Here is a 25,702-nt window from a genome sequence, read left to right as displayed (position 1 = left end):
AGAACATGACGTTAAAACAGCACTCGCCCAAAAACAATATACTGTGGCCATTTTCATAGACTTTAGTAAAGCATTTGACATGGTTTGGCATCATGGCCTAATCCAAAAACTTAAAGCAAAAGCCATAGATGGTAGAATTCTAAATTTCATACACTCTTTCCTAACAGACAGAAACATCACAGTTAAAACCAACAACACCTTATCTGACCCACATCCTTTAGACAACGGCACCCCACAGGGTAGTATAATCTCTCCAACACTTTTCAACTTTATGATTGACGACATTTTCCCATCTAAAATTAAAAAAACAACTACTGCAAAATTCGCAGATGACATTTCCTTCTGGACGTCGTCAACATCTCTAAAAGAGATCCAAAAAAGAATTCAACCCCTCCTGAAACATATAGAACTTTGGGCAACCCAGTGGGGATTCCAAATTAACACTAATAAAACCATCGGCTTACTCTTCAAAAATAGACATATGCCAAATTGTACACCCAAACTCACCCTTAATGATCAAACCATTTCATTCAAAAAGGAAGCTAATTTTTCTGGGAATTACTTTTGACCAGCACCTAACATGGGCTCCCCATATTCATAATTTGGTCACATCATGTCAAAAAGACTTAAATCTAATGAGAGCCATCAGCGGCACTGATTGGGGCGCTGACAAACAAACATTACTTAATATATACAAGTCACTAATTCAATCTAAGATTGACTATGCTGCTCCAGTCCTCAACTCCATATCAGAAACACTCAATAACAAACTAAACTCCATTCAATATAAAGCCCTAAAGATAGCCCTGGGTACCAGAACCGGTACAGCCCTAAATACCCTCCAGCTACTATCAGGAACCACCTCCATCCAACTCCGCCGCAATCAAACCACTCTCAACTACTGGGCTGGGGCCCAACAAAACCCCATCCTAAAACAAATCATCACTAAATACAACACTCTTAGACCTGCAACCTTAAAGAAATTCAAAAACAATCACACACTAGCCCCCTATCTCACACATCTCTATAAACTCTTAAAAACATATAAGCTAGAAAACATCAAACACATAGACCCCCAAAACATATTCATAAATGACAACCCCCCCCCCTGAAACAGACCTCTCACTCCACAAAACATTCATCTCACATCCTGACCCCAAAAACCTTGACAAAAAAGAAATATCTAATAACTACATACATCAAAACTGGCCCAACCACACCCATATCTATATCGATGCATCACAGACTAATAATGACATAACAGGACTAGGCATTCAGATCACACAACCTATACCAATCACCACAAACTTCCACTATACCAACTACACACATATCACCACAGCTGAACTACTGGCTATACAATGTGCATATCACTACATAAAAATATCTACTGACACTAACTTCCTTATAATTTCAGACTCATTAGGCTCACTAACCCAAATTCATAATAAACAATCTAAATCAAGGCAAGACATAATAAACAATATCATAGACATCCACACAAAACTCACAGAATCTAATAAAACAATAACTCTCCTATGGGCACCTGCACACACTGGCATAACAGGCAACCAATTAGCAGACACAGCAGCAAAACTAGCCACCACCCAACCATCACCAAGTATTGATTTCACCACCAGTAAAGCCGAGATAAAATCACTAATCAAAAGAAACACATTATCTCAAAATTTCAAAACAAATATTCAAAATTGTAAGTCAATCTTGACAAAATCCCTCTTTAATAAGCCAGTCACAAAGTGTCGGAACTTCACAAAGTCCATTTTAGCAGATAAAATCATTAATAGAATGTTAAGCGGCCAAACTAATTTAAACGAAACACTCCACAAACAAAACAGACACCCACATCCAAACTGCATACACTGCAACACACCTGAAACACTAGACCATATATTCAACCACTGCTCACAATATAAACAACAACAAACACAACTATACAACTCTCTTCCCCCACAGCTCAAAAACAACATCCAACTGCTTCTAGACCCCTTCAACCATACCACTAAATTTACCCATATAGCCACATTCCTTAAAACTACAAATCTAATAAGCAAACTTTAGAAAAATCCCAACAAATTACAGCATAAACACTATATCTAAAACCCACACATTTACAATTTAGGATCGGGATCCAAATTCTCAGCGCGGACCGACTTCTCCGACGTCCGCGCGACAAATTCGCTCATATCCATACTATAATAAACATGACCGTTTAACCAGCCACCAACCCAAGCTCAGCTCCCACGCGCACGGCCAATACTCACCCCCCCTCTCCTGACTCCCTACCCCAGCCAGTAAGCCCAAACTTTTTATGATAGGTTTTCCACCCTCCCCACTGTTATTTTTCATTTTACAATACATATTATTACATAGCATATCAGCTTAACTGATTATATATCATACTAAGTCTCTACACTAGTTACTTCCCTTAGACTAGGTTTCTTACAGCTCTACACTACTACTGCTAAACTTCTTTCCCCTTCACACCCCTTTACTATATTTCTTTCTTCTTTAACCCCCCTAATTTACATTTTTTTTGGCCAGCCGATTACTTATGTATTACCCACTATTGTTTATTATTGTTTAACCCGTCTGGCCCCGACTGCGAAATAGCCAACGGCTGAAGCGGTCGTAAAATCCATAATACTACTATTAAACTATGTAGACGTAACTCTTGTCTTATTGAATAGCATGTCTAGAAGACGCGCTCCTATTACCTTAGGCTAGCAACCATCTAAAAAAGCTTTAACTGAAACTACTGATATTTTATATATGCATTTTACCTAATGATAATTATTACTTGCTAAACTATAATTATATGAAATGATGTATAAATATTACACCATGATAACTCATAAAAGCACTTGATGTAGGTCTAATTATTATAGGATAACTTAGCATAAATGTTATCCCATGATACGATTATCACGATCTGTACTTAAAACAAGATCATGTTTAAAACAATACGGCTTGGACCCGGCATGGTACTATTCCAGTCCTGGACTATCGTGGGATGCATTGGTTGAAGAAGACCGTTGTAGAACAAAAATTACTCACTGATTACGATATGCACTTGTTTATTGAGAAAGCATTAAAAGGTGGTATATCGATGGTAGCGAAAAAGTATTCTAAGGCTAATAATAAATTTGTGGAAGGATATGATCTGAGTAAACCCGTCACGCATATATCTCGACGCCAACAATTTGTATGGATGGGCTATGAGGTGAGGTGAAATTGGGTTTAACGTCGCGTCCAAGATTATTGCACTTATATAGCGACGTGCATGCACGTGTATGTGTGTGTGTGGCTGCTTGTACTAGTCCGGACTGATGCCGATTTATAGTGCTAGCTCACTGAGATACCATGCCGCAGTTTAACATGAATACCCCACTCAGACACAGTATACTGACTCCGAGCCGACCAGTCCTTGTTTTAGCCCCTTAATGCCGAGCGCCAGACAGGGTAACAACAAGTACAATCTTTTAACGTCTTTTTGTATGACGCGGCCCGGGATCGAACCCTGGACCTTCCGCTCTCCGGGCGGACGCTCTACCACAAGACCACGGAGGCGGTCTGGATGGGCTATGAGTCAACCTTTACCCATGGGTGGTTTTGAGTGGATCGATGATATCGAAGTGAATGATATCCATAATATCAATGTGAATAAAGGGTACATACTAGAAGTTGACTTGGAATATCCAAATTCGTTACATTAAGACCATAACAGTTATCCGCTAGCTCCCGAAAGATTAATGGTTAATAAAGACTGGATGTCGGAATATCAACACTCCTTGATGGGCAATACAAGGTTAACTAACGTAGAAAAACTCGTACCAAGTTTGATGAATTAGACAAAATATATAGTTCACTACAGAAATCTTCAGTTATATCTATTGTTAGGTATGAAACTAAAGAAAATACACAGAGTTCAAAAGTTTGATCAAAGCCCTTGGATGGAGCCCTATATAAGGCTGAACACAGATTTAAGAAAGATAGCTACCAGCGATTTTGAAAAGAATCTATATAAACTCATGAATAACTCAGTATTTGGTAAAACTATGGAGAATCTAAGGAAGCGTGTTGATGTTAAATTAGTCAGATCTAATGAGTTAGAAAGACTCAGGAAACTTATAGCCAGTCCGTCTTTTAAAAGAAGCAAGATATTCGATAACGACTTAGCCGCGTTGCATATGCAGAAGAGTAATATAAAATTCAACAGACCGGTGTACGTTGGTATGAGTATTCTCGACTTGTCAAAACACTTAATGTATGACTTTTATTACAACAAACTTAAGAAGCAATACGGCGATAGATGCGAGGTGTTATATAAGGACACAGATTCTTTGTTGATGGAAATACAAACCAAGGATGTGTATAAAGATATGGCAGAAAAAATAGATATGTACGACACGAGCGATTACCCAAAAGATAATCCACTGCACAGCGTAGTAAATAAAAAGGTGTTAGGTAAGATGAAGGATGAATGTGCTGGGACTCCTATAGCGGAGTATGTGGGATTAAGACCTAAGATGTATTCTATAAAGAAGTCTGATAATGGAGAGATAAGAAAAGCCAAGGGTGTTAAGAAGTATGTGGTAAAAAAGCATATCAAACACGAACAGTATAAAGAAGCATTACTCAACGGTAGAACATTCAAACATGAGATGAACTCTTTAAGAAGTGACAATCACAGGATATATGGATTAAGAATGAACAAGACATCATTATCCCCCTTAGATACAAAGAGATGGATTGATAAGGATGGTGTACTGCAAGCCCTCCAAAACAAAAATACCAAAAACCGACCTAAATTAATAAATCAAATACTTAAAAGCTCCAACGACCTAACTAAGGCAGGCAAACAAATAACCTTCTTGTGGATACCCGCCTACATAGGAATATACGGTAACGAAAACGCCGATAAAGCAGCTAAACTATCCCTCAAAATCCCAGAAATAAGCTTAAACTTACCCATCTCAAAATCAGAAATTAAAAGTGTAAACAAGCAAAAACTCACAAAAAAATGGCATAACCTATATCTAAACTCAAATAGCCAAATCAAAAAAGTGCTCAGCAAACCACTAACCAAACCCAAAATTCTCCATCCATCGAAAAAAATCGACAGAGTAATCACTAAACTCCAAACAGGACACACCAACCTAAATAACCACCTAAAAAAGTTTAAAAAACACACTACAGGTAACTGCCCACACTGCAAACAACCAGAAACTCCAGAACACGCACTCATCCACTGCACACACTACCTAACACATCGAACCGCATTACAAACCACCCTCAATCTAAACAAGGCTCTAACTCTAGAAGCAATACTAAACCCACAAAATAAACTAGAAAACTTCAAGGCCTTAGGCGTATTCTTAATAAAAACGGAACTAATAAAACGCATCTAAAAACACAATAACCTACCAAATCAAAATCACATAAACAAACAAACATCCACCATACCCAGCTCCCTTAGTTCTCCTCCCCAATCCCATCGGCATCTATTCCAAATCTCAAAATTCCCAAATTCTATATAAGCAACCCCTAAAACCCCCCTCTTGGGTTGCACAGACCACCTTCGCCCCTTTCGGAAACACATTAAATGGCCTGGCCGGGCCCGTGTGCGAAATACGCATCAGTCGGAAAGCGCACGTTAAATCTCCAAAGTACAAATGCCCTGCCCGGTCCATCTTTAAGATAATGAAGAATAGGCTCCCCTTCTTTCATAACCAATCGACTAATTTTATATATCTTAAGAGATCGGTTGCGCGACATAGGCCTCCTTCGAGTTCACCGGGCTGGTATAAATATCTTACGCTTACTTATCCGGAAGTTTTTGTTCTTTGCCTCTCCTCGGTGCTGAAGATTCGGAAGTAACAGATTTCATTTTAATCGCATCAGATGGTTTCTTCCCGATTAATCTTGTTACTTCATTATTCAGCACTGATACAACAGCTGATAATCGTGTCTCCCATTCAGTTGATCTCAATCGTTCCGATTTCATTTCGATCCCATACTGATAGCCAAACAAACGTTCCGCTAATGTCTGGTTAAATCTTTCGACGATAGCTTGACTACGGTGGGCCTCTTTTTCACCACACCTGATTTCGACATTGTGCTTTGTTAACAGTTTAGTTACCAATCCGATAAACTCGCGACCGGGATCAACTCGAAATAACTTCGACCATTTTAGTGGTCCGTGTTTATATATGCAGCTCAGTGCATCAGCTACTTCTGTCGAATCTTTCAAGGTTAATGGCTCAGCCTCTTTGTATCGACTAGCCTCATCCACTACGGTTAAAGCATATTTATACGTTTTGCGTCTTACCTTATCGTGGGGAAGAAACAAGAGGTCAGCCTGATGAACTTCATTCGTTGTAAAAATATCAAACTTCTTCCTTGGTATATAACGCGGTGCTGGTAAGTATATTTGCCACATCGCTTGTTTCTTTAACCAATCCTTGACCACATCTTTAGATACCTTAGCTGCAGTGGTTAATTTTTTTATTGCTCCTATACCTTTCCAATATCCTCGTGGTCTATAGTAAATTTTATCCATTATTAATTAATATTGATGTTTCTTTTAATACGACTCATGACGATTGTTGAATTGCCTCATCAAGCAGGAGATTCGATCAAAGACCAGTGGTATTAGTAGTGAAGACGAGGAAAAAAAGTTCATAGAACAGGGGAGACAACAAGCGCGTCAATTATTCCTTGCCAAAACCAACATTTAGAAGAATGCTTACATAAATATATAATAATGGAATTTATGCTCAGGGACAAAATTATCAAATGGAGAGAATTACCACAAGGTATATATTATATCAGTGATATCAAACCAACCAAATACGGTCATCAATTGTTTCTTTCCAATTACCAAGAAGAGTATATAGTCTGGTCTCCTAGTAAAATGAACGAAGAACTGAGTAAAAATGTTGAGTATCACTTTGTTAAAAATAATGGTATACATATGAATAAAAATAATAGAGAATATTTTCATTACAATTAAGTTTAATCTTGTGACGATCGTTGAATAGCATCATCATTTTTGCATAAAAAATTCCCCCTGTAGTGGTGGTATAGGTATATAAATCTGGCTCCAGTTGAAGTGGTCCAGAACCCCTATTACCTAAACTACTGTCCTTGAGTCGAGAGTCTCCATATTTTTTGGGATATAAGATATAACTTAAGGACCTTAGGTATCTTGGTGCAAATTTTCAAGAGCTTCTGAGTACTGGTTTTTGAGTTATGATTGGAACAAAAAACATCGGAATTATAGTAATAATAATAATAATAATAATAATGCCTTTTAGACAGGGAGCCCTAATAAGAAATTGTTATTTTTGCAATTTGGCTGTTTTGACCCCTGGATCAGGTAGCAGGACTAAAACATTTTCAAAAATTCAAGGTCACCAAGGTCACTGGGTCAAGGTCATTTAGGTAGTCTGTTTAACGAAAATGTACTTTTTTTTGGCGAGCTAAGACGCTGCTGTTATTGTATGTTTGGTGGAAGCGATTGTTTTTTATGCTTTACCACGACCTGTTGTATTATATGTATAGGTCAAATTTCATGTTCTTAGCTGTCTGTCAAAAGTTACGTCGTTTGACAGCCATATTGGATTAAAGACTGCTAGAATGCTAAAAGTGATAAAAACAGCATAAAACACTATGGTGTCATTCTCAGCCACTATTAGACCCATGGCTTCCAGATTTTGCATGTGACACGGTCATAAGATACTGATCAATTTCGATCGGGGGGTCAAAAGTGCTACATCCAAGCGTTTGGTCGCCATCTTGATTTAAGATTCGTTTCATCAGGTTACCATGGAAACCAAACTTGGCAACGAAATGAGTTGATGTTCACAGCACAATTAGATACAGACCATGGGAAGATGTTTCAGCTTTGTACGTTACATAGTTTATGAGAAACTTTAGTGATAGTACAGATTCAGATGCATAAACAACTGAGTAAAGAAATCATCTGTAGACTACAACAATACATCTGACAAGTCACCGTTGAGGCTCATATGCTCATGATTTTGAAAACTTGATGTTGACATATAATACTAAAATACACATACATTACAACTACACATTATTACTTTTAATGAGTCAGCGTATGGCATTTATGATATATGTATCCATTCTCTCTATCAACTAAGGTTTGTTTCAAAGCGCCAATAACTCATTACGGCGTGCAAAATGCACGCCCATCTCTACATAGCTGAGTCTTTTTATTGCATATGATAAACCAGAATATTCAGAAGAACTACAGAGCCTTATGGTGCTATTTTGCTCATATCTCAACCTTTTTATGTATCATTATGAAATTTGATGTGAATTTAAGGAAACATGTGGTATGCACAATAACATATACCTGTGATACATTTTGGGGGCTTTCCTGTACCTTTTCTGTACCTTTTAGCAACAGTTTTACACTAATTTTAATTTCTGTTTCTGCAGAGGATTGCTCCATCTACTTTTCCAACTCTATTTGGGGAGATGCTGGATTCAGACATACTTGTCAACATTCTGGCAGTCTTTAAAGAATTTTATGTTCCGTAAGTATTCTTGGATTTTTGTTCTATGTGTAGTTATTAGTTAACTCTTACAACACCAGTCAACCAGAAGCTATTACTGCTGTGACACCAAGTTCCAAGAGACTCTGGGGAGATAGATGCTACAACATCTGATACACCATTTTAAAGGTCTAATCCTACTGTAATTAGCATTGATAAGTGTAAGAATGGACATAGCAAGGGGCAAATTGAAGCCAGCTAGGCAATTAGCCCCGACAAAGACAAGCAATAAGTCCCAAGCACTAGGCAGATAGGTGATTATCAGTGCTAATTACCTACTCTCTATGAGCTAAACCTAACTCAGAAACTAAAGACAAACAAGTTGCGAAAACAAACCCAAACCAAAAACCATGTCCAACTTTTTAATAAGTATTGATCCCTTGAGGATATGGAGGTGACTGACAACAGTCAGCAATGACATCATAGGACACACATCTTATCGCCCTCAAGGAAGGTGAGGGTTAGATCTTCCGTCAATCCTCCGAAGAGATGGCTTCTTCACATAAAGTACAATGGAGGACCGAGATCTGATTTAAACGAATTACAGCTCTTTGTTCAGGATTTTTAACTTTCAGCATTCTGTCTGCAGGAAACGTATCTAAAGCAGACAGATAAATTTAATTTACGTCAGTTTAATGCATATCATTATTTTTCTGATATTCCACCTTCAACGAAATTGAATTTTGCAAAGGCAAACTGGCCTTTATTTCAAACATTATGCACAAACTAAATAAATCCTGATGATTTCACACACCTATCATGATATAACATTTATACTAAGTTTTCATATAATAATTAGATCCACAGAAAGGGCTTTTATAAGTTATCATTGTGTAACATTTATACAAAATTTCATATAATTATAGAGCGGCGAGTAGTACATATTAATCAAGGGAAACAAAATATTAGTAGTTTCAGTTAAAGCTTTTTATATAGATGCTAGCCTAAGGTAACAAGAACACATCTCCCAGACATATACACAAAGAAAAAGGTTAAGCACACCCCTATTTCTGAACCATGTCCAATGGCAAAAATCATGGCATGGGAGGACTCACCACAGGAGCTGGGCGATACCAATGTCATCAGATAGAACAAACATTTGACAACAAATAAAGACGATATTGGTGAGTTGTGATTGAAATTAACTGACAAAAACATCATGGTAACACATGTACTGTTTTTGACCTTAGACAATACCTCAAAACAGTATGAGGGCAAGATGATTAACTCTTTCAACACCAGTCAACCAGAAGTGTTTACTGCTGGGACACCGAGTTCCCAGAGGCTCTTGTGTGATAGATGAAGCCAACATTTATCAAAGAAAATACCTGCTTGTAAAATATATTTGCTACTACATGTTATACACCATTTGAAAGGTCTGATCCTATGGTTTATAAATATGAAAGTTATGTTTTTCACATTATTTAAAATTATGCAGTTACAACTTAATTAAATTCGTTGTAAATAAAAAATGTACGCTAACACGTTGTTAACATCCAGATTAAGGACCAAGGAAGCGAAAACTTGACGATTTTCGGCAAATATATGATTTCATAATATCCACGTACCTATTTCTATTTTATTTTCATTGTTTACGTTATTGGAAAATCATTTTAAAAAGAATTATAAATAGTCTCTGTCATCACCCATTTCCCGATAACAGCGACTGTCCGCTCAGTAAAATGAAGAAATACCCCCGTTTTCGAGGTTTCGTATGAATAACACGTTCGTCGAAGAATGGCATATGACACATCGCTGGAAACCTTATTCCTTCATCTACACGCTCGTAACATCGAATGGTTTTTTTCCGTAGTTATAACAAGCGATTTCATTGGATTAAAATTGGTTTCTAATGACGCTTTCTTGCTGAAATCTGCTACAAGTTTCGTGATTGGTCAAATTTGAGCACGTGACCTAAGGCAGCCAATCAAATTACAGCTGTGATACCAAGCTCGTGTTTGATAAATTACAGAAGTTTGCGAAAGAATTTTGTTAAATCGTGTTATTCTGAATGTTTTGAGCAGGAAATCACGATATATATTAAAAATATGGAACTTCGTGAATGTATCGTGCTAGGTTACGAGCTGTGACAAAGATTTTTCATGCATATATTTTTGCATTAAACATCGTGTCCGAGCCGAGAATTCAAGGCGACGAAAGCCGAGATGTCATTTGACTTACATTACACGCGATCGCACTAAAAGATAAAAATAATAACTTAGATGTAAGTTTGATTACCTTTAGATATATTTTTGTTGATTTTATATATTACTTTGTATAATATATTTAAAGATTTGTTTAAGACGTCTTTATTTTCCTCTTTGACGTGTTAGATGTGGACCGGTTGTCGAAATGTGTGTCCGAGAATTTTATTTTCAATAACATTGCGGGAAATAGTGAATAATTTTTTAATTTAACGATAAAAAATGTTAAATTGAAATGGAATATGTATTTCAGACATTGTGAAATGTGATAGATTTAATTAATGAATGATATTACAGATAGGTCCATAAAAATATAGTACTATTTTGACGTGACTACGGCTTGGCCGGATAACCGGCCTGCGGTGTCTGGGGACTCGATGCTTCTTGGCCGGATAACCGGCCTACGGTGTTGAAAGAGTTAAGGATTAAGTGAACAAGTTACGTATGATGTTTCATGTGAAATGTTCCTTAAAGTCTCTACTTAACATGACACGTGAAACAGATCAGTAGCAGGAGTAACTGCCTACGATGGGCCAACAACAACCACTCCTGATGCAATGCTGCTTCCAATTGGCGTAAATCTTATACAGGAGGATCTCGTGCCTGTATGCGCCGCCCCAGAATATCCCAAACATGTTCAAGGGGGTTCAAATCTGGGTTCATTGCTGGCCAGGGTAGAGTTGTTATTGCATTGGCCCCCATGTAATCCAGGACTGCATGCGAACGATGAGGCCTGGCATTGTCATCCATGTACTGAGGTCAGGTAGCAAGAGGGTGGTTGTCAAAATGAGGAACTGCGACTCGCCTCAAAACATGTCTGGATGTACTGAGTGTTAATTACCTTTTTGGCCCTTTCCACTGTTAGCAATGGTTAGTCCTTCTCTCACTTAATACACCACTGACAGTTCATGTCAAATCCCCGCCATTAGTAAACACGCTACTTCCTCCGCTATTTTCCCATCTGCCCTTGAGCTTCCACTCACGCATGCGCACACGTAGTCAAGTTCAGAGGTCACTTCCAGTACACTCGGATGTAAATATACCACACAATGTGGTTAGGACTGACATGTTATCACTGAGCCCCTGTTAAGTTGCCCCTTATGGTGACCAAATCCAACCTGCAATCATGAGAGATACACCCCCAAACTATTACTGAGCCCCCGCCGTATGCAACAGTCGGTTTAATGTTCCTGGGGGTGTAGGCCGTGTTTCTGTGCCTCCAAGATTGCTTTTAGATAAATACTAGCCTAAGGTATGTAACAAGTTCCCATCTCCCAGATATGATATTAAATAGGACAAAAGACTTACTTATTTAAATTAGGAATTTAATGTGCGCTTTCCGACATATGCATATTTCTGACATATGCGTATTTCATGCACGGGCCCGCCAGGCCATTTAGTGTTTGGTCCAAAAGCGTATGTCCGAAAAGGTGAGGCAACCTAGGTGGGGCTTTTTAGGGTTGCTTACTTAATTTGGAGAACAAATTTGAATTTTGAAATATGCCATGCAAAAGGTGGAGGGGGGACTAAAAGGAGTTTGTGTGTTTTTATAGGTTTAGAATTTTAGGGTTTTTTGGCAGCTTGTTTGTTGTACTTTTTTTAAATGCAGCCAGTAGACCTGTTTTGATTAGATAAATGCCTAGTGCTTTAAAGGTTTGTAAGTCATTTAGGGGGTTTAGTACTGTTGCTAGTGTCATTTGATTGTTGCAATTTAGTGTGGATTGGAGTGTTGTTCTGAGTGTTGACAAAAGATATGTCTACATACTTTTATAGATTGCCCTGAACTATTATATTTAAGTAAATTTGTCATCACCTATATTAGAATAGAGGGGCACGGGTGGCACTGTCGTCTAAGGCACAGTGATTCACTGTGCAGAGTTGCGTACCTTGGGCATGCCAGAAACCTATGATTGTGAGTTCGAATCCCGGTTAGCCCTGATTATGTTTCTAGGTTTGTCAGCACCATACCAGTACTCGTGGGTTTCACCGAAGTCTGAGTCCTGTATCACTTCGGAATTTTTATCAACAGCTGCAAATTCAGAAGTATCTTGGATCAGTCTCCCTTTGGATGCATTCTGTTAGTTTGAGAGTTTATCACTTGCGGGATTACCGCCTCCAGTAGCCCCTAACCCACATGGGACGAGGGCAATTGCTTTGACCATGGTGTTACACAACAACTACACTGCCATCTTGCAGGGATACTTTTGGAGATCAGATACAGTGTTTGAACACATGATTACCCAAGTCCTGCTGTATCTGTTTTAAAGTACTGTCAGAAATGCTAGAAAAATGCTTTTCTGGCTTCATTTAATAAATCACAGGGCTATGAAAATAGCATATATCAAAGTAACGCAAATTGACCTAATCTAGCCTATCCTAACTGACACTGTGATAACCCTTAAAATGTACTTTTGCAGGTAAAAGTATTATAAACTTAGAAAATATTTTTGTCTCGGATGTGTTGGGGTGACGTTTTTTTAGAAGTTGGAAACTTTGATCAAGGATGTTTTCAAACCAGGTTCAAAGAACAAGGAGTAATGTATAATGTGAGATAGGATATTTATATAAATATGAATTTATTGCAAAATTTTCTATTATTTGAAAGCCATATGAGTAAAAAAGATTAAAATTTAAAAGATAACTATGATACAAAATGGCCTTTGACATAAAGAACAGATAATAAGCTCATTTATTTCATTAAGTTGGAGGTCTCCAAACTCATGATACCAACATTATGTGACTTGAGCAGCAGGTCATTAAAAACAGACATATAAAATTGTTGTGGTGATGGTTACTTTATCCTAATTTGTTTGTCATAACTTGATGTGTAGAGCCAACCTGGGTGGCTCTTGCTGTTGAACCAGAAAATGACATAAAGCAACATTCCAATCTAGACCACCCAAGTAGTATAGGTAATGATGGTTCTGGACCACTTCCACTGGAGCCAGATTTATATACCTCTGCCACCACTACAGGGGGAATTTTTTATGCGAAAATGATAAGGCAATTCAACCATCGTCATGAGTCGTATTTAAAGAATCATCAATAATTTAATTAATAATGAATAAAATTTACTATAGACCACGAGGATATTGGAAAGGTATAGGAGCAATACAAAAATTAGCCACTGCAGCTAAGGTATCTAAAGATGTGGCCAAGGATTGGTTGAAGAAACAAGCGATGTGGCAAATATACTTACCGGCCCCGCGTTATATACCAAGGAAGAAGTTTGATATTTTTACAACGAATGAAGTTCATCAGGCTGACCTCTTGTTTCTTCCCCATGATAAGGTAAGACGCAAAACGTATAAATACACTTTAACCGTAGTGGATGTGGCTAGTCGCTACAAAGAGGCTGAGCCATTAACCTCGAAAGATTCAACAGAAGTATCTAATGCACTAAGTCGCATATATAAACACAGACCACTAAAATGGCCTAAGCTATTTCAAGTAGATCCTGGTTGCGAGTTTATGGGATCAATAACTAAACTGTTAACAAAGCACGATGTCGAAATCAGGCGTGGTGAAAAAGAGGCCCACCGTAGTCAAGCTATCGTTGAAAGATTTAACCAGACATTAGCGGAACATTTGTTTTGGCTATCAGTATGGGATCGAAATGAAATCGGAACGATTAAGATCAACCGAATTGGTGGCACGATTATCAGCTGTTGTATCAGTGCTGAATAATGAAGTAACAAGATTAATCGGGAAGAAACCATCCGATGCGATTAAAATGAAATCTGTGACTTCTGAATCTTCAGCACAGAGGAGAGGCAAAGAACAAAAACTTCCGGATAAGTAAGCGTAAGATATTTATACCAGCCCGGTGAACTCGAAGGAGGCCTACGTCGCACAACCGATCCAACCGATTTGGTCCCTTAAGACATATAACATTAGTCGATTGGTTATGAAAGAAGGAAAGCCTATTCTTTATTATCTTAAAGGTGGACCGGGCAGGGCATTTGTACGAGAAGAGTTGCTCATAGTTCCCAACGATACAGTATTACCGCCATAACCGTAAGCGTAGGTAGTTACACCATCCTTATCAATCCATCTCTTTGTATCTAAGGGGGATAATGATGTCTTGTTCATTCTTAATCCATATATCCTATGATTGTAACTTCTTAAAGAGTTCATCTCGTGTTTGAACGTTCTACCCTTGAATAATGCTTCTTTATACTGTTCGTGTTTGATATGCTTTTTTACCACATACTTCCTAACACCCTTAGCTTTTCTTATCTCCCCATTATCAGACTTCATTATAGAATACATCTTAGGTCTTAATCCGACATACTCAGCAATAGGGGTCCCAGCACATTCATCCTTCATCTTACCTAATACCTTTTTATTTAGTACGCTGTGCAGTGGATTATCTTTTGGGTAATCGCTCGTGTCGTACATATCTATTTTTTCTGCCATATCTTTATACACATCCTTGGTTTGTATTTCCATCAACAAAGAATCTGTGTCGATATGTAACACCTCGCATCTATCGCCGTATTGCTTCTTAAGTTTGTTGTAATAAAAGTCATACATTAAGTGTTTTGACAAGTCAAGAATACTCATACCAACGTACACCGGTCTGTTGAATTTTATATTACTCTTCTGCATATGTAGTGCAGCTAAGTAGTTATCAAATATCTTCCTTCTGTTTAAAGCCAGACTGGCTATAAGTTTCCTGAGTCTTTCTTCCTCATTAGACCTAACTAATTTAACATCAACACGCTTCCTTAGATTCTCCATAGTTTTACCAAATACTGAGTTAGTCATGAGCTTATATAGATTCTTTTCAAAATCGCTGGTAGCTATCTTTCTTAAATCTGTGTTCAACCTTATATAGGGCTCCATCCAAGGGCTTTGATCAAACTTTAGAACTCTGTGTATTTTCTTCAGTTTCATACCTAACGATAGATATAACTGGAGATTTCTGTAGTGAACTATATATTTTGTCTTATCCATCAAATTTGGTACAAGTTTTTCTACGTTAGCTAACCTAGTATTACCTATCAAGGAGTGTTGATATTCAGACATCCAGTCTTTATTCACCATTACCCGGTAATCTTTCAGGAGCTAGCGGATAACTGTTATGATCTTTATGTAACAAATTTGGATATTCCAAGTCAACTCCTAGTATGTACCCTTTATCGGAATCTGAGGGGATATCATTCACATTGATATCATTCACATCGACCCACTCAAAACCACCCATGGGTAAAGGTTGACTCATAGCCCATCCGTACAAATTATTGGCGTCGAGATATAATTTATGTGTGTCTGGTTTACTCAGATCATTAGCCTTAGACTACCTTTTCGCTGTCATCGATATACCACCTCTTAATCCTTTCTCAATAAACAAGTGCATATCGTAATCGGTGAGTAGTTTTAGTTCTACACCGGTCTTCTTCAACAATGCATCCCATGATAGTCCGGGACTGGAATAGTGCTATGCCGGGTCCAAGCCGTATTGTTTTAAACATGTCTTTCTAAATATCTCAAATATATCAGCGAGTACCGTATATCGCTGTCTATAAGGCGACCCCACGTATAAGACGGGTTACACTCGTTATGTGCGGCTCACCGATAATTACCCCTGACATGGCAATGATCTCTTATGGAATCCCCATTCAGGGATTTATTACAAACATGACAACTCGTTGACTTCTTATAGGCCCTCCAATCATCCCTTGTCATACACATTGGTTTCTTACTCGATAAATTTTCCCTGATAATTCTCTCTTCATTTTGTAGATATTCTAGGAACTTTCCCGCTGCATTGGGACCTCTGTAAATCACGGGAGTGTTTGTTTTCCCATCATACCTTACAACTATATATCCAAACCCACAAGGAATATGTTCTTGAGTTTTGTACGTAAAATTATCTTGATTGCTTTGGTTGGTATTTTCTATAGGTTTGATAAGCGCTTCGAAGTCAGCGTAAATTATGTACGGTACTGGCATTTGATTACAATAATGTTCAAATTTTAATATATGTTTTCCCTCTTTAGGCATATCAATCCTGATAGCAGTCTGTCCAACACCTCTGCAGTCTTCTTAATGCACTTCTAATGGATCTTGTCTGCTGTACTCATGCAGGCATCTTTTGCAGAAATATTTCTATCTAGCATGATTGTTTGATCGCATAATAGCCTGTTTAATCTCTTTATCCACGTATAATGATATTTACCATCTTTTTCGATCAGAAATGAATTGATTCTGGGAATATGTTTCGGAGTGGAGCTTATCCTGTGTACAACAATTCCTTTAGAAGAATGTCCGAAAACATTTATAGATAAATTATTTTGCTTTTCCGCCTTATCAATTTGTGGGATTGGTGTAGGTTCGTCTATACCATCAAGGTTGAGTCCATCATTTTGGGGATAGCTCGAAGGTCTATCCGGATGTTTGTCTACCGGGAACAATGCAGATCTTATCATCATTCTTAAACAGACATCGCCTTTATTTTTTACATTAATTATGGCTTTTTCCTTTTTATAATACGAGGGTAAATCTATATAAGATCCACCTTTGAAAGGCATATAATTTGCTATATTTAAATATAAACTATCGATTTTATCCACACCCCAACCCGAACCTCTATTCTCTCCAGCGTTCTAAAGTTTCTTATATCCTCTGAATCTAATGATGCATTTATAGTATCGGATTCGGTTATAACTTCTTGATTGCTCCGGAAATAAGGTTTGGTATATTCAACGCTATCGTCTGCATTACTTTTACTCAATGACATTTTAACCGTCAGCTGGTATTTTTTTTTTTTTTAAATCATCTAACTCCTCGTTAATTTTGCTCGATACGATGGGCTTAACATCATTAACATCCATGTTGGAATTAATATCCATCTTCCAACCTCTTAGATATTTACCAACGCCGGCTGTGGGTACAAATTTTAACTCATCAACTGGTTGATTATCTTTATCAACATCATCGGATTGATTATTATCTAGTGAAGCGATGAATTCAGCTTTTCTCATTCGAGAATAACCTCTCAGCCCACTGTTTTTCGCTTGAGCTTTGAGTTCTCTAACAGTCTGGGATTTGTTGTTTTCCAAAGCGAGTAAATCAATCAATTCAGCTTTTCTCATTCGAGAATATCCATGTAGACCACGTTGCTTTGCCAAAGCTTTCAGCTCTCTGACAACATAAGTCATTGTGATATATAAATACATGTGAACTAATGTCTGATTGGTTTGAATTCTACCCAATCTATTTATCTCATTTCGGTAAGCCTTTTTCCACTCATAAATAATTTGAAACCGTTTCTTGTCAGCACCATGTTTCTTACATTAACAGTAACTACCTTTAACCCCAATCCCACATACAGAACACGCATAATTAATATGCCCTTTTCTAATTGCAATGGAATGGATTCCACAAAAATCCGACATACAGCTCTTTCCTCAAATTTGTGATTGGCCCATGCGTATGAATTTACATGTTGATGTGCCTCTCGCCATTGTGATAAATATACACTTCTGGTATCATTTGTCTAAATGCATGTCATCAGCCGAGTCCTGCCCAGCCTAACATAAGCAGTCAGCCAGTCATCGCTATTTATAGATAAGCCGTCAGGGTTACTAACAGCGGAACAGCCAGTCAGCGCTATTTATAGATTAGCAGTCAGGGTTATTAATAGCTGATAAGACTCAGCCTGACATAGATCATGATTTATGCGTAGTCATTGTGTAGCTGAAGATAGCAATGACTGATAACCCAAACATTATAAATACTATCTCACGGTCTTTATGAGCCTCTAATGGTGTATAAAACTGACTTATTGTTGGTCTCTGTACTGGGTCAAGTTTCTTTCCATAAACAAGGAAGTATTCGTGCATGGCAGATTCAACATCCTTAAACGTTTGAATTGAATGTCCTTGCTTACGCAGTTCATCATTAATAAAATCTAATCTTAATATTCTCCGCCTGGCCCATTGTGACTGGGCTGCTTTGAGTTGTTCTAATGCTTTATTATGTCTTTTCTGCTCCTCTCCTCTCATACTAGAAAATAAAAAAATTACTCCCCGAAGAAGCTAAAGCATTAACAATAGCTCAAGCGACCATCATCGCAATTGATGCCATATTATATGAATATAAAATATTCAAATGTTCAATAACATAAAATATTCAAATGTTTAATTACTTCATTATGTCTTCTGGGATAAGCCCTTGTTTGATGAGCATATCTTTTGTTGCCATTGCCAATCCAATATCAAGAACCATCATACCGATATTATGACAATTAAAATCTAGCTTGTGTGGTGTGGCTTTAGTAATCATTTTAGCTATACGGGCATAGCCAATGGCCAAGCCGCTGACCACCACTGAATGATACGTTGCGTTTACCAACAATATAACGTCTGTAACTGGAGTAGTCATTATAACATTATATGAGGGCTTACCTCTAATTAGGGCTCCAAGCCGAAAGGCTGTAGAGCCCTATTGTAATCGTTCGATTTATTATTATTAGGGCTCCAAGCCGAAAGGCTGTAGAGCCCTATTGTAATCGTTCGATTTATTATTATTTATTATTATTATTATTATTATTTATTATTCTGCCGTTTTTTGTTCCAGAGATAGCAGTTTAACCACTTGCTCGATTTTGTTCAAATTTTGTGTGTGTGTGCAAGTTGTTAGGTACCAGATACCACAAAAATTCCAAGGCCGTAGGCCCAATGGCCAAGGGCAGATAACTGAAAAACAAGTATTTTTTGAAGATATATTTCGCCTTATTGCTCCGCAACCGCTTGTCCGATTACTTTCAAACTTTACACATGTCTGCTGTTTAGGGTGCTTAACATTTTCTGTTCTTTGATCTTGGCCACTGGTCACGTGGTTTGGCAGCCATATTGGATTCAAAGTTTTTACGGGGTTTTGGGGGTACCTGTCTTCAAATCCTATCTCCTCTGAATCCAATGCATGAAATGCATCCAAACTTTCCGAGTACTGTCTCCATACATATCACATCAAACTCTGTTAGCCGATTTTGGATATCTTTTTTAGTTGCTGCCGTATTGGATTCAAGGTTTTCACAGGGTTTTTTGGGTACCTGTCTTCAAATACCATCTCCTCTGAATCCGCTGCATGAAATGCTTGCAGACTTTCTGAGAATTGTCTCCACACATAACACACCAAACTCTGTTAGCCGTTTTTGGATATCTGTCTTAGTGACGGCTCTGTTCGATTTTGATTTTGATGATTTCTTTCACCGAATTTTTCCTTTATATAAAGATCACATCTTGTAAGGTTCTCCACAGAAACTATTGAAAGTTTACATGAAGTTAGTGTGTCATATGTACCTCATCTTTTGTTCTTGGTTGCATGCTAAAAGTAACACCGCCTGGTGTTAATATTGACAAAATACCGAAAACATCGCTCAGAAAACTCAGGATTATTTCCCTTTGACCGTCAAGTGTCTTTTGCAGTATGTATACTACCCTTGAAGATGAGGGTTAGAATTGGTCTTCAGCAACTCATGCTTGTCTCAAGAGGCGATTATCGGGATTCGAACATTGTCTGGGTGGTAAATGGGTTAAGAACACTCTGGTTAACTCTGGCACACACCAATTTCGTAGTGGTGATGTCCTGCAAATGGTGACTATCTTTTGACGCAGTTGGTACAAGCAAACCCTTTGAGGATTCGAACATGAGGATTCGAGGTCGGAAATGGGTTAAGAACACACTGGGACATATGTGGGGATGTCTCACAAACGGTTCCTTACGTTTGACGGCGTTGGTACAGGCAAACCTTATGCGGATTCGAACATGGTCGAAGTCAAACATGGGTTAAGAACACACTGGGACACATGTGGTGATGTCTGACAAGCGGTTCATTACATTTGATGGCGTTGGTACAGGCAAACCATTTGAGGATTCGATATGGTCGAAGTCAAACATGGGTTAAGAACACACTGGGACACATGTGGTGATGTCTGACATGCGGTTCATTACATTTGACGGCGTTGGTACAGGCAAACCATTTGAGGATTCGAACATGGTCGAAGTCAAACATGGGTTAAGAACACACTGGGACACACGTGGTGATGTCTGACAAGCGGTTCATTACATTTGACGGCATTGGTACAGGCAAACCATTTGAGGATTCGAACATGGACGAGGTCGGAAACAGGTTTAGCACTTTATCTCAGCAATACGACATAAACCCGGGGCCCTGACGAACTCAGAACGCTCATCCATTTGACTGGAGCTCAACTGACAAAGAAGTTACAGTCTGGTTCAGAGTCACCAAGCCTAAAAGCTGAAGAGTCCCAGTGCTATCGTTCGATTTAATATTATTATTATTCCGCCGATTTTTGTACCAGAGCTAGCATAGTAACCACTGCCTCGATTCCATTCAAATTTTGTATGTGTATCCAGATACTTACGTACCAGATACCACACAAATTCCAAGGCCGTAGGCCCAAAGACCAAGGGAAGATAACTGAAAAATAAGCAATTTTAAAAGCTATATTTTGCCCTATTGCTTCGCAACCGCTTGTCCAATTACTTTCAAACTTTAGATGTGTCTACTGCTTTGGGTGCTTGACATTTGATGTTCTTTGACTTTGGTCATTGGTCACGTGGTTTGGCAGCCATATTGGATTCAAGGTTTTCACAGGGTTTTTTGGGTACCTGTCTTCAAATCCTATCTCCTCTGAATCCACAGTCTGAATTGCATCCAAACTTTCTGAGAATTGTCTCCATACATTATGCATTAAACTCTGTTAGCTGTTTTTTGGATATCTTTCTTAGTCATCGCCCTATTGGATTTTGATTTTGATGATTTTTTTCACCGAAATTTTACTTGAAAGATCATATCTTGTAAGGTTCTCCACAGAAACTATTGAAAATTGACATGAAGTTAGTCTGACATGTATACCTCATCTTTTGTTCTTGGTTGCATGCTAAAAGTAACACCGCTTCGTGGTAATATTTGATCAATATTTGGGACACCCCTGGGACACCCCTGGAACACGCCAATTCGTAGCAGCGATGTTAGGTGACAATTTTTGAACGGAGTTGGCACAGGCAAACCCTTTATGGATCGAACATGTTCGAGGTCGGAAATGGTTTTAGAACAGACCTGGACCCCCTGGCACACGCCAATTTCCTAGCGACGATACCCTGCAAGTGGTGCCTACATTTGACGGATTTGGTTCAAGGAAACCCTTTGAGGATTCGAACATGGACGTTTGGGCACAGTGTTACTTGGAGCCCGCCATTGCTGCTTGCAGCTTTAATTATTATTTATTATTATTAGGGCTCCAAGCCGAAAGGCTGTAGAGCCCTATTGTAATCGTTCGATTTATTAGGGCTCCAAGCCGAAAGGCTGTAGAGCCCTATTGTAATCGTTCGATTTATTATTATTTATTATTATTATTATTATTTATTATTCCGCCGTTTTTTGTTCCAGAGATAGCAGTTTAACCACTGGCTCGATTTTGTTCAAATTTTGTGTGTGTGTGCAGGGTGTTAGGTACCAGATACCACAAAAATTCCAAGGCCGTAGGCCCTATGGCCAAGGGCAGATAACTGAAAAACAAGTATTTTTTGAAGATATGTTTCGCCTTATTGCTCCGCAACCGCTCGTCCGATTACTTTCAAACTTTACACATGTCTGCTGCTTCGGGTGCTGAACATTTTCTGTTCTTTGATCTGGGTCATTGGTCACGTGCTTTGGCAGCCATATTGGATTCAAAGTTTTTACAGGGTTTTGGGGGTACCTGTCTTCAAATCCTATCTCCTCTGAATCCAATGCATGAAATGCATCCAAACTTTCCGAGTACTGTCTCCATACATATCACATCAAACTCTGTTAGCCGATTTTGGATATCTTTTTTAGTTGCTGCCATATTGGATTCAAGGTTTTCACAGGGTTTTTTGGGTACCTGTCTTCAAATACTATCTCCTCTGAATCCACTGCATGAAATGCTTTCAAACTTTCTGAGAATTGTCTCCACACATAACACACCAAACTCTGTTAGCCGTTTTTGGATATCTGTCTTAGTGACGGCTCTGTTTGATTTTGATTTTGATGATTTCTTTCACCGAATTTTTCCTTTATATAAAGATCACATCTTGTAAGGTTCTCCACAGAAACTATTGAAAGTTTACATGAAGTTAGTCGGGCACATGTATCTCATCTTTTGTTCTTGGCTGCATGCTAAAAGTAACACCGCTTGGTGGTAATATGGACAAAATACCGAATACATCGCTCAGAAAACCTAGGGTTATTTCCCTTTGACCGTCAAGTGTCTTTTGCAGTATGTATGCTGCCCTTGAAGATGAGGGTTAGAATTGGTCTTCAGCAACCCATGCTTGTCTTTAGAGGCGATTATCAAGATTCGAACATTGTCTGGGTGGTAAATGGGTTTAGAACATTCTGGTTGACTCTGGCACACGCCAATTTCGTAGCGGTGATGTCCTGCAAACAGTGACTATCTTTTGACGGAGTTGGTACAGGCAAACCATTTGAGGATTCGAACATGAGGATTCGAGGTCGGAAATGGGTTAAAAACACACTGGGACATATGTGGAGATGTCTCAGAAGCGGTTCATTACATTTAACGGCGTTGGTACAGGCAAACCATTTGAGGATTCGAGCATGGTCGAAGTCAAACATGGGTTAAGAACACACTGGGACACATGTGGTGATGTCTGACAAGCGGTTCATTACATTTAACGGCGTTGGTACAGGCAAACCATTTGACGATTCGAACATGGTCGAAGTCAAACATGGGTTAAGAACACACTGGGACACACGTGGTGATGTCTGACAAGCGGTTCATTACATTTGACGGCGTTGGTACAGGCAAACCATTTGAGGATTCGAACATGGTCGAAGTCAAACATGGGTTAAGAACACGCTGGGACACATGTGGGGATGTCTCACAAGCGGTTCATTACATTTGAGGGCGTTGGTACAGGCAAACCATTTGAGGATTCGAACATGGTTGAAGTCAAACATGGGTTAAGAACACACTGGGACACACGTGGTGATGTCTCACAAGCGGTTCATTACATTTGATGGCGGTGGTACAGGCAAACCATTTGAGGATTCGAACATGGACGAGGCCGGAAACAGGTTTAGCACTTTATCTCAGCAATGAGACATAAACCCGGGGCCCTGACGAACTCAGAACGCTCATCCATTTGACTGGAGCCCAACTGACAAAGAAGTTACAGTCTGGTTCAGAGTCACCAAGCCGAAAAGCTGAAGAGTCCCAGTGCTATCGTTCGATTTAATATTATTATTATTCCGCCGATTTTTGTACCAGAGCTAGCATAATAACCACTGCCTCGATTCCATTCAAATTTTGTATGTGTATCCAGATACTTACGTACCAGATACCACACAAATTCCAAGGCCATAGGCCCAAAGACCATGGGCAGATAACTGAAAAATAAGCAATTTTAAAAGCTATATTTTCCCCTATTGCTTCGCAACCGCTGGTCCAATTACTTTCAAACTTTAGATGTGTCTGCTGCTTTGGGTGCTTGACATTTGATGTTCTTTGACTTTGGTCATTGGTAACGTGGTTTGGCAGCCATATTGGATTCAAGGTTTTCACAGGGTGTTTTGGGTACCTGTCTTCAAATCCTATCTCCTCTGAATCCACAGTCTGAATTGCATCCAAACTTTCTGAGAATTGTCTCCATACATTATACATTAAACTCTGTTAGCCGTTTTTGGATATCTTTCTTAGTCATCGCCCTATTGGATTTTGATTTTGATGATTTTTTTCACCGAAATTTTACTTGAAAGATCATATCTTGTAAGGTTCTCCACAGAAACTATTGAAAATTGACATGAAGTTAGTCTGACATGTATACCTCATCTTTTGTTCTTGGTTGCATGCTAAAAGTAACACCGCTTCGTGGTAATATTTGATCAATATTTGGGACACCCCTGGGACACCCCTGGAACACGCCAATTCGTAGCAGCGATGTTAGGTGACAATTTTTGAACGGAGTTGGTACAAGCAAACCATTTGAGGATTCGAACATGTTCAAGGTCGGAAATGGGTTTAGAACAGACTTGGATGCCACTGCACATGACAATTTCGTAGCGGCAATACCCTGCAAGGAAACCTTTGAGGATTCGAACCTGGACGTTTGTGCGCAGTGTTACTTGGAGCCCGCCATTGCTGCTAGCAGCTTTAATTATTATTATTATTATTTATTATTATTTATTATTCCGCCGATTTTTGTACCTGCCCTAGCAAAATAACCACTGACTCGATTTTGTTCAAATTTTGTGTGGGTTTGTAGACCGTTGGGTACTAGTGCCCGCCAAAAACCCAAGGCCGTAGGACCAAAGGCCAAGGGCAGATAACTGAAAAACAAGTATTTTTTTACGATATATTTTGCCCTGCTGCTCCACAACCGCTTGTCTGTTTACTTTCAAACCTTGCATATATCTACTGCTTCAGTTGCTTGATAATTTTTGTTCTTTGACTTTGGTCATTGGTCACGTGGTTTGGCAGCCATATTGGATTCAAGGTTTTGACAGGGTTTTTTGGGCGCCTGTCTTCAAATACTATCTCCTCTGAATCCACTGCATGAAATGATTTCAAACTTTCTGAGAATTGTCTCCATACAGAACACAACAAATTAGCATAGCCGTTTTTTTATATCTTTTGTAGTTGCGGCCATATTGGATTTGGATTTTGATCATTTATTTCACCGAAATTTTACTTTTAAGATCATAACTTGTAAGGTTCTTAACAGAAACTATTGAAAGTTTGCATGAAGCTTTGAGACTATATGCAGCTCATTTTGTCCTGGGTTGCATACTGAAAGCACCACTGCTTGGTGTGGTATGATTTGATTTATGTAAAAAAATCAGACTTGAGTACAAATACTGAAGGAAGCGTCTCATAA

General features: G+C 38.6%; 1 protein-coding gene across 3 annotated transcripts in view; it reads left to right on the top strand.

The window, feature by feature from the left end:
• Positions 1-25,702, top strand: part of LOC124146385 (RNA polymerase II-associated protein 3-like) — a 399,479-nt gene that overhangs the window by 278,436 nt on the left and 95,341 nt on the right. For all 3 annotated transcript variants that reach the window (XR_006862665.2, XM_048401498.1, XM_046516655.2), the window contains one exon: positions 8,488-8,585. Coding sequence is in view for 2 of the 3 variants with exons in the window: in XM_048401498.1 (XP_048257455.1) it covers positions 8,488-8,585 (98 nt within the window). In the remaining variant the exon portion in view is untranslated. The remainder of the gene's footprint in view (positions 1-8,487; positions 8,586-25,702) is intronic.

This window comes from Haliotis rufescens, unplaced genomic scaffold (assembly GCF_023055435.1).
Source record: "Haliotis rufescens isolate VD_foot unplaced genomic scaffold, xgHalRufe1.0.p SCAF_22, whole genome shotgun sequence".
NCBI lineage: Eukaryota > Metazoa > Mollusca > Gastropoda > Lepetellida > Haliotidae > Haliotis > Haliotis rufescens.
The sequence above is the reverse complement of the archived record's forward strand: the minus strand, read 5'-3'. Positions and strand labels throughout refer to the sequence as shown.